Raw genomic sequence first — 16,522 nt, forward strand, 5'->3', positions numbered from 1 at the left:
AGATGAAGAAGAAGAAGGATAAGAAGAAGATGGAGAAGAAGAAGAGGTAAAAGAAGAAGAAGGAGAAGAAGAGAAGGTTCGAACATAGATGAGGTAGTAATCGGAGAAGTAAAAGAAGCTATAGAAGAGGAGGAAGAAGAAGAAGAAGAAGAAGAAGAAGAAGAAGAAGACAAGAAGAAGAGGGAAAAGCAGAAGAAGGAGGAGAAGAAGAGAAGGTTGGAACATAGATGAGGAAGTAATCGAAGAAGTAAAAGAATCTATAAAAGAAGAAAAAGAAGAAGGAGAAGGAAATAAGAAGAGGAAGAAGAAGCTGGAGCTTAAGAAGTAGTTATTCTGAAATGGGAAGGAGAAATAGAGGAATTAGATACAGAAGATGAATGAAAAGAGGAAATTGTGATAAAGCGTGGTAGAGGCAAGACACTAATCAATATCATCGTGCGTATTGTATGGTCCGTGAGTAATTGTTCAATTTTTTGTGAGCAGATTTTTCATTTTCGTTCCATTTTTTGAACAGCTTTGATTATGATGGTTCATCAATCGTTCATTATGTTCACCGGGGTAATTAATCATCCATTGTTTATGGCTGTCGTCATAAATTTGCATCTCAATTTATGGGGATTGTAATCTAGTCATGATGGAAACTGTAGACTGATGTTGGTTTTTGGATTATGGGATAATTTGTCCAATTTCTACGACGGTAAAAGAAATTAAGTTTTTGAACACATTAGATGAAAAAATCAAATAAATCTATATATATAAAAGCGAAATGGCACTCACTCACTGACTGACTGACTCACTCACTCACTAACTCACTCACTCACTCACTCGCATAACTAAAAATCTACCGGACCAAAAACCGTTCAAATTTGGTAGGTATGTTCAGTTGGCCCTTTAGAGGCGCACTAAGAAATCTTTTGGTAATATTTTAACTCTAAGGGTTGTTTTTAAGGGTTTAAAGTTCGTCTTTTAGCATGTATATTCTTCTTCTCCCAATCTCTTAATTATAATTGAAATTTCCATACCATATGTTACTATAGAACTATAATCTAGATAGAGTACCTCTTCGAAACAGTTGTTAACTGGCAACTAAATTAATAATTTTGTCAGGTTGGCATTAAGTTGAGTTGACTTTGTTAGGTTGGCACCAAGTTGAAGATTTAAATGCATTTATTGCGGAAAAATTGATTGGGCACTGCTACTTCAATCCTGGGAATATTATATTACTAGCCGTCAGGCTCACTTCGCTCGCCATATCCGTTTAGTCTGGACCCCCGACTGGATCGTCCTAACATATGATAAAAATGCTCAAATGAAAAATGCAGGCGAGCGAAGCGAGCCTGCTGATCTCACTCTTGGACGATCCAGTCGGGGGTCCAGGGGGCGGAGCCCCCTGGCTAGACGGATATGGCGAGCGAAGCAAGCCTGACGGCTAGTGAATTATAAATTGATTAATAAACAAATCCATAATATAATAAAGGAAAGAATTAGCTTATACACGTACGGGATAGGAAATTCACGAATGACGCATCATCACGTCTCAACTACTCAACTGATTAACTTTTAGAAATTTTGTCCAATTTCTACGACGATGAAAGAAATAAAGTTTTTGAACTCATTAGATAAAAAATCAAACAAATGAATTATACATAAATTAATAAATCTATAATATAATAAAGGAGAGAGTTGGCTTATACGGGATAGGAAATTCACGAATGACGCATCATCATGTCTCAACTACTCAACTGATTAACTTGAAATTTTGCATATTGATTCTTAACTTACCGATGATATTATAGACCTACTAGCCGTCAGGCTCGCTTCGCTCGTCATATCCGTCTAGCCAGGGGGCTCCGCCCCCTGGAACCCCGACTGGATTGTCCAAGAATGGGATCAGCAGGCTCGCTTCTCTCGCCTGCATTTTTAATTTGAGCATTTTTATCATATGTTAGGACGATCCAGTCGGGGGTCCAGACTAAACGTCTGGCTAAACGGATATGGCAAGCGAAGCGACGGCTAGTAATATAATATTCCCAGGAATAGTTCTGATTCAAGTAGCAATGCATTTAAATCTTCAACTTGGTGCCAACCTACCAAAGTCAACTCAACTTAATGCCAACCTGACAAAATTATTAATTTAGTTGCCAGTTAACAACTGTTTCGATGAGGTACTCTATCTAGATTATAGTTCTATAGTAACTTATGATATGGCCGTTTTTCCATTATAATTGAGAGAATAAGAAGAATATATATGCTAAAAGACGAACTTCAAACCTTTAAAAACCACCCTTAGAGTTAAAATAACGCCAAAAGATTTCTTAGTGCGCCTCTAAAGGGCCAACTGAGCATTCCTACAAAATTTGAACGTTTTTGGTCCGGTAGATTTTTAGTTCTGCGAGTGAGTGAGTCAGTCAGTCAGTCAGTCAGTCAGTCAGTCAGTCAGTGAGTGAGTGCCATTTCGCTTTTATATATATATAGATTCAAAAATTTCCATGATTTCAGAAGGTCAAGCTTTCAGTTTCTTAAGTTTTTAATTTTACCCTTGCAGAGCACGGGTCACCTGATAGTTGTGAATAAATTACAGACAAATTAAATTCATAAACATTTCAATTGAGGAATATTTATCATGGGTTATTGCGAAAGTAGTATATTGTATCATATATTTATTCCAAATTTCTAGTGTTTATATATTTTGACGGTAAATTTTTGTTAAATTATAAGAAGTGGTACCTTAACCTTATTCAGACCTGCTTATCAACTACAGTATTTAAATTCGGGAGAGAAATAGTCTTGGATTAATTCAGTTGTTTCCCTCCCAATCATTTTTTTAATTCTGTGCATGTGTAAATGAAATAAATTAATAAATATTTCCAACAACATGAAGAGAAATAGTTTTGGATTAATTCTGTTGTTTCTCTCTCATTGTTTTGATTTTGTGCATATGTAAATGAAATAAATTAATAAATAAATATTTCCAACAACATGAAGAAAGGCTTAGCCGACTATCTTCCAACTCTTTTCATTTTTTGCTAATGAGCTTATTCATCAACTCATTAAGAAAATTCATTCAAAGAGAAAAAACTTGTAACCAAGGATAGAAACCGGGGATTAACAATGGATAGATGTGAACATAACTGCATAAATTATAGCTCTATTCAACCTTTTCTAACCTAATTTATTCTTGAAAAACTTTTGTGATATTTTTTCAACTAATTGGTTGAACTCCATAGTTACGAGTTCTGTATGTATTGTAGGCAGTGGGCCACTGATTTTCACACAATATTTTAACGAACACCGGTATTTGGTATTTGATTAACATTGGCTTTGCTATCCTTGTCTATCATTCGACAAGCGGATGCGCTATCCATTTCCAGTCCCACTACGTTGCCAGATCGTTTTTCAATCATTTGAAAACATAATTAACAAAATATCCAATCTCAATTATAAAAATATATTATTAATTCTTCGAAAAATATATATTTTCTTAGGGAATGAAATATAATGATTGATTATTTTGAACAAGAATGAACAGTTGATATTACTTTTGATTATGGGTACCTTAAGGCTGTGCAAAGGCTAAAAATAAACTTTCTACTCGTAATTTTTTTTCGATTTGTATATTATCATCAAGCTATCAAAATGAAAAAAGTTTTTCAGGAAAACATATTTTTTCTGATTATTACTTTTTGAGATATGAGCGCCTAAAGTTTAAATTTTTGGGACAGACTATTTCAAATTCGGTTAGAGATAAATCCATGAGATTTAGATGATAGATTCTTCATGGAATTGTTACTTTCCTTGCCCTATTACCATAGGTAAGGAAAGTATTGATTTCAAAAAAAAATTAAGGTACCCCAATTTCAAGTTTCCCATACGTTTCAAGGTCCCCTGAGTCCAAAAACATGATTTTTGGGTGTTGGTCTGTGTGTGTGTGTATGTCTGTGAAAACGATAACTCCATTCCTAATCAACCGATTGAATTGAAATTTTAAACTTAAGGTCCTTATACCATGAGGATTCGACAATAAGAAATTCAATAAAATTGAATTCAAAATGGCGGAAAAAATGGCGGATAATTACTAAAAAACCATGTTTTTCACGGTTTTCTCGAAAACGGCTCTAACGATTTTCTTCAAATTTTTACCATGGATAGCTATTTATAAGCCCTATCAACTGACATGAGTCTCATTCCTGGGAAAATTGCAGGAGCTCCGTAATATTCTTGAGAAAAATGGCGGATAATTACTAAAAAACCATGTTTTTCACGATTTTCTCAAAAATGACTTGACCGATTTTTTTCAAATTCATACCCTGTATAGTTATTTATCAGCTCTATCAACTGGCATGAGTCTCCTTTCTGGGAAACTAATGGGGGGTCCACCCCATCCTTGAGAAATGGACTTTGTAACCTCGTTCTCGTGCATGAGGTAGGTTGGTAGAGCAGTTCATAAAAAGAACACATAGTCGAGATATTTCATCTGTAGAACAGCTGTTTTGACGACTTTTAAAAAAATGATCGAATTTCACAATTTACACAAAGGAAAAAGTACTCTGAAAACAATTATTTATACACATATATAGAAGTCTGATCGTAGTTTCAAATATGTTGCCACCAATCTTCATTATGTTATTCCCCTATTATTCTCGTTTGAGAATGGGGCTTACAGTTCAATGAGCAAGGAAAGTTGTGTGAGTGTACCACACCAGATTTTTGATCTAGTAAAACAAAAATTTTCGGAAAATATCAATTTTTGAAATAGTTATTCAATTTACCAATAACTCGACTAAAAGTTATCATCCTTAACATATCTATAATAAAAGATATTTCTTCAGATAATACAACGGTATCTGCTGTTCTTCATAGAAGGCAGTGGCAAGGCAGAGAATCGCCAACGCTGTTCTTCTATCTTTCTCCACTGCCATTAAAGAAAAAGGAGAAGAGGAGGAGGAGGTGGAAGAAGAATAAGGAGGAGGTGAAAAAATAAAAAGAGGAAAATTGGAAAACTTACTAGTTGAAGAAGCAATAACGTTCGTTTACCTCGGGAGGTCTTTTCACCAGAGCAGTGAAGAAGTAGAAAAATTAGCGGAATTTCTTTTTGAAAAGCGCAACATCCCTGAAATGAACGAATGAAAGATTGGCATCCATTAACAGCCATTAATGCTAACGCCAGAGCTACGAGTTCTTTTCTTCTTGGCCCCGTTCATAAATTTTTCAAATGCTTTCACTTTCTCAAAATACTATTCCCACTTTCTTTCTCGGCAAGGGGTGGTTTCGTTTCTTCTCTTGCACCTCTCCCTACTCCTGTTGTTTCTTCTTCATCCTCTTCTTCTCCATCTCATTCTCCTTCCTTCCCTTGTATTATTCCTCCTTCTTTTGTATTCCCTCATCCATCCTCTTTCTCCTCCTTTTCCTCCTCCTCAAACTTCTCCTTTCCAATGTTTTTTTCTCCTCCTTTAACACCCTACATCTCATATTCCTCTTCATCACCATCCTACTCCTCCCTCTCTTTATCCTTCTCCATCTTTTTCTGTTACTCCTCCTACACTCTCCCCCTCTTTCTTCTTCTTCTTCTCTTCTTCTTCTTGGCTTCTTCATCTTCTTCTTCTTCTCTTCTTCTTCTTCTTCTTCATCTTCTTCATCATCTTCTTCTTCTTCTTCTTCTTCTTCTTCATCATCTTCATCATCTTCTTCTTCTTCTTCTTCTTCTTCTTCTTCTTCTTCTTCTCTTCTTCTTCTTCTTCTTCTTCTTCTTCTTCTTCTTCTTCTTCTTCTTCTTCTTCTTCTTCATCTTCTTCTTCTTCTCTTCTTCTTCTTCTTTCTTCTTCTTCTTCTTCTCTTCTCTTACTCCTCTCTCTCTCTCTCTCTCTTCTCTCTCTCTCTCTCTCTCTCTCTCTCTCTCTCACTCACTCACTCACTCACTCACTCACTCTCCGGTCGCTTCTTTGTCACCCATCCAATCTCCTCTAAAAGTACTTCCCTCCTTCTCCTGTACCTTTTCCACTCATCCTTCTCGTTTCATTTCACTTCCTCTACCTTCTCAAGCCTCCCCAACTCAGTCTAATATAATTTCGCGAGACTTTCACTGTGAAAAAGGGGTGAAAGCAGCCCTTCAACCGGAAACTATTCCACCCCCCTCACCTTTCTCAAAAACATGGCTACATTTACAACTTTTAAAAGCGTTCTGTTGTGAATTGAATAATCAAATCACGGAAATTATCTTTATCGTAATGAAAAATGAGAGTCAAAAGCTGAAAGGCAACCCGGGAATTGGGTTTATGATGGACTGTTACAATTTCCTTTCACGTTTCTTTTCTTCAATTTCACCTTTTTCTTTTTCCAATTTACGTCGTTTCACAATAAAAGGTGGAACATTAAAATTCTAAAATTAGGAAAATTTCAGCTTCATTACCCTCATAAAGTAGCCTATATTGATGTCCAAGTTTTAATGACAATATTTGATTAACATTGGTATTGCTATCCTTGTCTGTCATTCGACATAGAAGGTAGCACCATCCTGTTCTAGCTCCACTACGTTGTCAGATCGTTTTTCAACAATGTGAGAGTATAATTAATCAATTAACAAAATATCCAATCTCAATTAGGATGAAAATGTATTGTTGGATCATAGACAAATATTTCCTCGACGAATAAAATATAATTGATTATTTAAAACAAGAATGTTAATATCACACCAAATATACCGGTATAAGCTACCCTCTATAGAAGGCAGAGAATCGGCAACGCTGTTATCCCATCTTTCTCCACTGCCATTATAATTTGAACCTCACTATGGAATGAGAGTATAGTATACATTCTAAATTCTCTGAATGTAACGTGACATAATACATCAACAAATTTATTGTGTTGAGACTATATTCAGTGAGTATTGTTAAATTCTTTGAAAGAATAGTTCGAATGTTTTGTCTACCTCCGGTTTTATAAATAAAATTTCATAATTTTGAACTGAGGCATGAATAATTATTGGAATTGTAGAAATATTGTAGACGTAGGTAGACAAAATAAATTGACTGGAAATGATGATGCATTGTATATCGTCGCTTATACAAAGTTGATATAGTACTTAATAATTATTCATAACATGTTCCTCTGAATATTGTGATTTTTTCGCCTTATCCAATACTTAGAAGAAAGTTTATTAACTTCTACCAGGAATGCTCGTGAATTTAACTCGTAATTTCAAATGAAATATAGGTTGAACTGTTATTTCAGTTTTAAATGAACGATTTCATAGGTACCAGAAATGAATTATTACTTATATTTCTATTATTATCATCGAGTACTATTCTTTCCTATATGATCACACAGGACCTATATGATCATACTCTTGAAATTGTAAAGTGTAAATAAAAGGCATTTATCTATCTATCTATCCAACTATAATACTGAGAATCAATTTTTTAGGAACATCTTTTATGAGAGATAGCATTTCAGACAAGATTTTCTAGGAGGAGCCTGTTGAGTATTTTTCATAGATAATATTTTTTTCATATTTTTCAAGATAAACAAGTCCGCCATTTGTATCAAAGCAGCCAGGGCGTCCATTTTGTCTAGTTGAATTACTCGCAATCCCATTGGCTGATTGGTATCAGACGAAGCCTACTATTGGCTCAGAGGGGGGAGCGGCCTTCAGCCAACTGTAGTTCTCTATTCAAATTTGAAGATAAGAAACATAATTGAAAATCTCTCAGTTTGAAGTTTATTTAAACCAGGCTGATATGGTTTTGATAGTCAAACACTCATTCATTCATCTAAACTGCGGTACACATTCGCGTATTTAGTACGGTCAGTATGTTGGTAGGAATAAAATAAATTCGTCAATATCCGAATCTCAGGGAGCTGTTGAATTGATTTCACGTTCCAAATAAATAATATTCACGGTAATTGCAAATTACTTTATATTAAGTTGACTTGAAATTCTTCAAGAACGGTATCCGTAAACTGTTTTAAAAATATTTCTACAAAAAGTGTTGAAAAAACTTGACTTGAATAAAATGAAATTGTCTCTGTATTTTCTTGTATCCATCATACCACAATTTTTTATATTCAATGTTGATATTGATAATATTATTTTGATATAATCATCCATCATCACCTTGATTAAATTGTAATCTTTTGATGTTTTAATATAATTTATGTTTTTTCAATGGTGTCTTGTTGATGTTACAATGTATATCTCGGTGTTGAAATGATCTGTTGTGCATATTTTTCATGTTGTGTAAATGTTGTTTCATTGTTACCTGTTTTTTCAAATTTTAATAGTTCTCCACAAATCATCATCTGCTTATCATTGTCAATGTACCCTATGTCATTTCCCCTCTCTTTCTTGTGAACCATTGTTGTATTTATGCTCTGTTTCATCATGTTTCTTTCCTACTCATTCATCCATTTTTATGTACAAATTTCACGTTTCTATCCCCTCAGCAAAACCATTAAATGTCTCATTCTGTGTCAAGCTTCATCCAAATGGAAACACTTGAGCTGCGTTTACACCAAAGTTATTAACAAAATGTTAATAACTTATAACTCAATCCTTATAGATTCTATTAGATTGAACGGAACTTGACAAACACATATGTTCATCATGTGTATGATAAGTTATGTTCAATCTAATAGTATCTATAAGGATAAAGTTATTATCACGTAGTTAATAAATTTGGTGTAAACGAAGCTTTTAGAGCGCTCTAGGGCAATCTAGGATCTACTCTAAAGTAGCAATACAGACGCTAGAGATGAAACTCCAAGGCCCGGTTGCACAAAAGTCTGTTAACTTTTAACCATGATTAAATTCTAACGAGGAGCAATCAGAGAAGGTTTTTTTTGGAAAGAAGGTTTCTCTGATTGGTTCTCGTGGCATTTAATCAGGATTGAAAGTTGACAGACTTTTGTGCAACGGGTGTAAGTTTCTCTAGAGTATTGTCTAGATTGATCTACAAGAGAGCTCTAAAGGCTAGGCCACATGAGGCGTTTTCAGACGATTCGTCAGGGCAGGAAGCTCTCCGATTGGTTGGCTGATTCCCGAACTTCAACCTATCAGCTAATCGGGAAGATTTCTGCCTTGTTTACTCGTCACGCCTGAAAAAACGCTTCATGTGGCTTGGTCCTAAGTGTCTAAGTGTGGATGTATCTTCAGATGCAAGCTCGTCTAGATTTTAAGGCCTGTTACGTGTAGCCTGAATGTTTTTTTTTCAATATAAATGTGGCACGGTAGATGTTACATACTTTTTTATAAATTTTTGTTTTTTATGTTATGTAATGATGTTCTATGTCATTGTCGCTGTTCTATGTTTCTGATTTTTTTCAAAATGTCTATGCGCTTGTCTGTGTCCCCCCGTTGCTCGAAAAAATAGATTATTTTGTTGTTAGATTAATGTACAAAACATTTCTAGACATGGATGTTTCTATGAGATGTCACGATTTTTGGAAAGAATGTTACGATATATTCAAAATTAATTTATTTGAAACGAAATAGTTCAAAACAGTAGTAAGGTATCTTCACCGTTTTTCACATCGAAACAGTCTTTGTGCAGTTTTTGATCTAAATTGCTTTTAGAGAACAAAATTTGAATTAATTATTAGGCTCGAGATTTTTAACAAAAAATTAATATTGTAGTTTACTTTGGAATTCTATTAAATTATTTTACAAGCTTAGGCTTATAGCTTTTTATGCAACAACATTGATATACCAAAGTCCAATAAGTTTCAGTTTTTGTAATAACCAAAGTTATTGAAAGCTTAACAATAGTCTTCCTAAAATACTAAATGTATCTTTGTGTTTAGTTGTCATTCTTGAAAAGTCTTGAACAATTATGAATAATGTATGGGATGAATTTCAATCTCGAAACTATTCGAATTTGAATTTTTATTACTGACAAGGTGACTAGGAATGAATGTCTTATTGATAGAACGTTCTAGAATTCAAATAGGTGGATAAATCTTGGAACTCATAAATTAATGTTAACCCTTATTTGAACTATAAATAAACTTATGAATTGAAATAACTGGGCTATTAATGACTAAATTTGAGTAGGTTCCCTTAACATGCAAATTTTCTCCGAATAAGCTAATCAAATAACGCTCTCATATCGTTCTAATTCAAATATTATAAAAAGAAAATCGATTATTGAAAGCTTCTCTCATTCCATTTCAAATGTCCTTTAGTTAGAAGACAAATTTGTCAAATAGAAACAATAAATCAGAAAAATGACTATATTTTTTTCGAGAACTGCAATACTATAATTTACATGAATCTTATGTTATTTTATTGCTCAAATCCAATTTTTCCCCAATTTTTATTTTCTGCGACAAGAACCAGGCTACACGATATAGGGCTCCAATTAACCACCCTTTTTCTAATTTTTATTTCAATCTCCCTCCTTATCTAATTTTTCCTCTTAATCCATTTCTTACAATTTTTAATTTTGTGTTTTTTAGCTGGGCATTGATGGAGTGAAGAGTGAACAGTTAGCCAACCACAGCATTGTAAGCAAAATACACCATTCTAAACTAATTTTATAGATTATAATTTACGAAAAAATAGTTTTAAAACGAAAATAATTATATTAACCAATGATAAAAAATACTTCTCCGAATTTGGATGAGATATACAATAGTTAGATGATTTTCACAATTATCATTCAAATATCTAGAATTGAATAGAATCGAATCTGAAACTATTGACAGTACACAGTAGGCCTATCTATCAAATTTAATCTAAATGTATCAACAATATATCTGAGATTATCGAATTTTAGAATTTAAGATTTATTGAAGATTTTATTTTACAGAATCGGCTAATTCTATCTATTGGATTTCAACTATAGAAACGTTTCTAACAAATCATATACAATTCATAACATTTAAAACTTTTTAAATTTATCATGAATGCATTCACTACCTCATAATTGTTAATGCATGATGAATGATGGATGTTGAATCTCCACAATTTTCATGTTCAATTTTGTTATGCTGCTTGAAATTTGTATTTTTTTTTCATTGCTCTATATATTTATGTTTCATGTGCTTGTTGAAATGTACTGTATTTGAAAAGAAAAACGATTTTCAAAGTGCATAGGCTACAAATAACATATCATTCACTTGAAATTTGCTTATGGTGAGAGTATTTTCACTAGATTAATGCATGGCTTGAGTAGAAATATTTTCATTGCAAATTGAACAAAGATTCTTCTAGTCCTAAGGAACATACATATTCCCTCTTCAAATTGATAGAAGACTCTGTTATTTGAATGATCTAAAATAGAAATACTTTATAAATTTTAAAGTATCTTGTAATGAGAAATATAACAAGAAATACCACATATCCTTTAGTAGGTCTATTGACTTGACCTAATGGAGAAGTTTATCTAAAGTGATGAAGAACGTCCTCCTTACATTGTGAAGTACTTTACAGTGAAGCTATTGAGATTATTATATAAATTTTCCAATCACAGCAGTATATATTTTACTTTTCGTAGCCTTAAATCCCGTACATTGTGCCATTTAGCAACTGCAGTAGTAAACATCACAAATGTCCACAAATAATTCCCACAGATTTTTAAAAGAACGTAGCTCTCAAAAAATACTCATGTTGAGTTCAACATGATTTTAGCACTCAACCTTTTTAGCACTTTAGTTGTAATGAAGGCGTTGCCTTCTTCTTCTTCATTAGCAATTATAGTTTATGCAAATTGAGTTTAGTGAAAATTTTGTGGCTTATTCTTTCCCCAGTTATAATTGTTAGAGGTTATTGACCTTCTGTCATTGATCTGGGGTCATCATTGTGTCTCGACTACTGTAGTTAGTCCGACTGTTTTGCATTTTTTGTTTTGTAATTTAGATGATTTACGAAGCTCTCTCTTTGTGATTTTAATCACGTGTTCTGGGAGTGATGCATCGTTCTTCCTCCTTGTTAAGAGTTCTCAAAAATGAAAAAACATGAGATTGATTTTGTGTGTTGCAGTATGATTTAATATAAATTTATATCAATTATTTATTGTAACATGTGACTCAACTTTGTTGTTTTATAAACATGCCTCAAGTTTGCTTCAGAATAGACTAAAATATCGGGGTACCGAGCTTTGCTCGTTTTTTATTTATTGATAAACAGAGCACAATTTTTCAAAATGATTGGGGAAGGACAAACATGCACAGCCCAAAACTGTTTCTTCCCCGAATTTTTATTTATACCTTATAAATGGTCCAAAAAGTAGGTTATGTTTCATACACTTGAATCCAGGTCCAATTTTCAGTCAAAATATTTAAAAACAGAAAAGTTCTAATTTAGATTGTTTACAAACCAAATGAAATAACAAAATAACACTCACTAATCACTTAAAACTGTAAAATAATTATTAACTTTGAATATTATGATATACTTGAATTTAGAGTGATAAACCATGTCATGTCAACAAATCAGATTATTTTGATAGTCTATTAATATTTCTCGCGAGATACGGTAAGCTGTTTGAATGACTACACAGCTGATCACAGCTGATCACAGCTTTTCACAGGCACACGCATCTTCTGTTATCGACAGACGACGAAATCTGTTCTTCCAAGGATGAATTATCCTTTTAATGTCCTTCAGCGAGTTTTTCCAGGGATGAGACCTGTTGCAATCGAATCTTTATGTTATAAACCTACTATGTTCTGAATTTCGTGAGAATCGTTAGAGCCGTTTTCGAGATCCGGTGAAATACAAACATATAAACATCTAAACATATAAACAGAAATTGCTCGTTTAATAGTATAGGATAAAAATATTCAAGCATACCTGACCAACAATTAGAAGGTACCGGGTTCGATTCCTGGGCTGACAAATCATTTTTGGATAGTAGTTCTCATCGAATTTCCATCTAGCTGTTAACCCTGTTGTCAATATTTGCAGTAGCAGAAGTCTCCGGGGTGATTAACTGCATTTAATTTGGATTCCCGTTCAATAATAATTATTCATTAATTAGCATTTGAATAAATGCAATTTCTCATCAATTTCCATCTGTAAATATTAAATCCATGGCTTCATGTAAATAGTATGCTTAGCATACTCGCACCCAGTTGCACAAAAGTTTGTTTACTTTTAATCATGATTTAATGCTGTGAGAACCTATCATGATCAAAATTTAACAGGATTTTGTGCAACTGAGCCTGAAACATACAGATTTGTTAAACTGTAACATATTTTAGGGAATTCGACCCAATTGAAGGGTCCTACTGTTCTCTCAATGATTATTTTTCACAGTTCCTTAGCAGCATGTGACGCAAACTTGTCGTAATGTGAACGAGATTAAAGTCTTCGAGTGTCGATTGAATGAATTGGCATTTCCTTGCTTGATATTCAAAGAACGCCATTATAGGCCACAGGACAGTAGGGCTCTAAAGGTCATTTGAAAGTCAACCATCAAGGGAATTTGGGGAGGGAGGTGCGCTATTCAAGAGGAGGGGAAGTGAACAATTTAGATGATTTGATCGCGGAAGTGCTGGTAGGGGAGAGAGTGAGAGAGAGTGAGTGATGGTGAGTGAGTGATTAAGTGTGATGAGGGAGGGAGAGAGAGCGAATGTGACAGAGGAGTGGGTGAGAGATAGTGAGTGGGAGAGAGATAGAGTGAGTTAGTGAGCCTGAGGGAGTGTGAATGAGAGAGGTTGTGAGGGAAGTGAGGGAGAGTGATAGTAAGGGAAAGAGTGATGGAGTGATAAACTATTATTAAGGGAGAAAGGAGAAAGAAATAGAGTAGAGTGAATAGTGGAGAATCAGTTTGTCTCTTCTATCATCATAAATGGGATGGGTGATCCCAGTTTGGCTATGCCAGTAAGTTTGAGATACTCTTTTGGCTTGAAGGTTCTTCAGAGGAATTGGGGGGGGGATTTGAAGCTACAATCAATTGGTAGTTTTCAGGGGAGGGGGATGTCAAATTGAATGATGAGAGATTTAAGTGTAGACGGTTGTTTCTTTTTCTCCTAATAGGGAAGTGGATAACTGGTCGGATTCATTCATAAATTTATTTACTCATTCAGTGATGAATGCTTTCTCACACTTATCAATGAATGTACGTGATTTGTAATGTATCAAGACATTTCTTAATCTATTTGAATGCTAGATTTATTTGTAATTTGTAGATTTATTGTAACACTTTTAGTTGGAAATTTCATTGCATGAACCCCGTATTTTAGTGTAGATTTTCCTTGGATTTGTATCTATCGGTATCTGTTAATCCTTGTAGAAACAATGTTGTTGAAGATGATACAATACTATAGAACTTGATACAGTACACATGATACAATCCATCATAACAGATGATACAGAACTACAAAACTTGATACGATACAAACAAAATGCTACATAAAAGATGATACGATGCATCCACAATATGATACACAGCATAACAATTTTCACAACAAAGCATGATACAATACTACAGAACTTGATACGGTACACAGGATACAATCCATCATAACAGATGATACAGAACTACGAAACTTGATACGGTACAAACAAAATGCAACATAACAGATGATACGATGCATCCACAATATGATACACAGTATAGATCACCATTATCACAACACTCCAGGATACAATACTACAGAACTTGATACGGTACACCGGATACAATGCAACATAACAGATGATACGATGCTTCCACAATATGATACACAGCATAACAATTTTTACAACACTGCAGGATACAATACTACAGAACTTGATACGGTACGCCGGATACAATGCAACGTAACAGATGATACGATGTATCCACAATATGATACTCAGCATAACAATTTTCACAACACAGCATGATACAATACTACAGAACTTGATACGGTACGCCGGATACAATGCAACATAACAGATGATACGATGCTTCCACAATATAATACACAGGATAGATTGCACTTTTCACAGGACAGCATGATAACTCAAGTCTCAACTCAGCATGATAAAATACAACAAAACTCGATACTCTACACACGATACAATGCAACAAGAATTGATACAATAAGATACATACTTTCAAATACATCTAAATAAATAAGATTCTAGTGTGATCTGTTTTGACCTCTTCTGTATGTATCGTATCATTTTGTGTTGTGTCGTATCAATATGTGTTTTCCTCCACCTACTGTCTAAAGTACTTACTTTACTCCCTGAAACCTAATACTAAAGTGTCACTTTTCCGCTCTCGGTAGTAAAAAACAGAAAAACTCCCTAGGGAGTAAAAGTGACTCCATTTAAATAACATGGGGAGCATCTCTATTTTGAAACTTACATTGTAATAGGTTAAAAGGTCTAAGCTCAGATGAGAAAGCATAATAGAGGTGTCTGTCATTGAGTCAACTGAATTCAATACCACAACCAGAAATTTGATTAACTCATGAAATATGAGTAGTATGATAATTATTATATTCTTAATATTAGTGGACGATAAAAATTTATACAATTTTAAAAATATTTTATTCTATTCAAAATACCAGCCAACAAATATTTTTGATCTGCAATTCAAATCTAAACCGCGTGTTCTGGAGTCAGCCATTTTTGGTAGCTGCTCAGCTGATATAATTGTTACAACTTTTGCCGATAGATAGCGCAATCGGCAGTGCCAATCAGACGACCGGTTTTTAGGTTTTAGATTTAGGTTATGTTGTTAGAAATCATTGTCACCAATACGTAAGTTATTAGAATGATTTTATTTGCAGTTTCTATAAAAAATGTAGATGGAGGAAAAATGTTGTGTACATCACGAGCGAAAAATACTTTTTCTCCCTCGGCTTCGCCTCGGGCTTCAAACTTTTTCCCACAGGGAGAAAAAGTCGTACTTTTCACTCTAGATATACAAATAACTATTTATTGTTTCCTGTGTATCGTATTGTATTATGTTGTGTTCTGTCGTTTGTATCGTATCAATATGATTGTGTTTTATTGTATTTTGGATATACTAGTAGTATTGTATAATGAATGCTGTTTTGTGTCGTTTGTATCATATCAAGATGTGTTTTATTGTATGTTGTATGTATAAGAACGGTAGTATTGAATAATGTTTTCTAATGTTGTTTGTATTGAGATTGTGTATTGGTCGTATTGTATTGCATTTTGAAATTCTTTTTATTATGAGTCTTTTGTGTTCTGTTTTTTGCACCAAGCACTGAATCTTTAAAGGATCAACTCTCACTTATGTGACTCAGGTCGAGAAGAGACTCGACTCTAGTGGAGAGCATGTGTTTTCAAATGGTGACAGTCGCGGAAACTAGAATCGTCTGTTCTGAGTGTCACCATTTGGTAACACACCAGGCTCTCGACTAGAGTGTTACTCTAGTCGTCTCTAGGTTGTCTCTTCTCGACCTGGGTCGCATAAGTGTCAGTAAGAAATTGACTTGATTTGGTTTGAATGTGCTCTGTTGTAATGTTTTTACACTTTTGAATTCTATAGGTGCGTACAGATATACGCGCCGCGAACATGAGCAATTCACTTTTAATCAGCTGATGCCAAGCTTTTTATATCGGTATCTTACCGTTTCT

General features: G+C 34.1%; 1 protein-coding gene across 1 annotated transcript in view; it reads left to right on the forward strand.

Annotated features, from left to right (window-relative positions):
* Positions 1–16,522, forward strand: part of LOC111049397 (RNA binding protein fox-1 homolog 2) — a 566,558-nt gene that overhangs the window by 486,347 nt on the left and 63,689 nt on the right. Inside the window, exon 7 of the mRNA XM_039436017.1 lies at positions 10,450–10,497. Within this exon, the coding sequence (XP_039291951.1) occupies positions 10,450–10,497 (48 nt within the window). The remainder of the gene's footprint in view (positions 1–10,449; positions 10,498–16,522) is intronic.

This window comes from Nilaparvata lugens, chromosome 10, assembly GCF_014356525.2.
Source record: "Nilaparvata lugens isolate BPH chromosome 10, ASM1435652v1, whole genome shotgun sequence".
Classification (NCBI taxonomy): domain Eukaryota; kingdom Metazoa; phylum Arthropoda; class Insecta; order Hemiptera; family Delphacidae; genus Nilaparvata; species Nilaparvata lugens.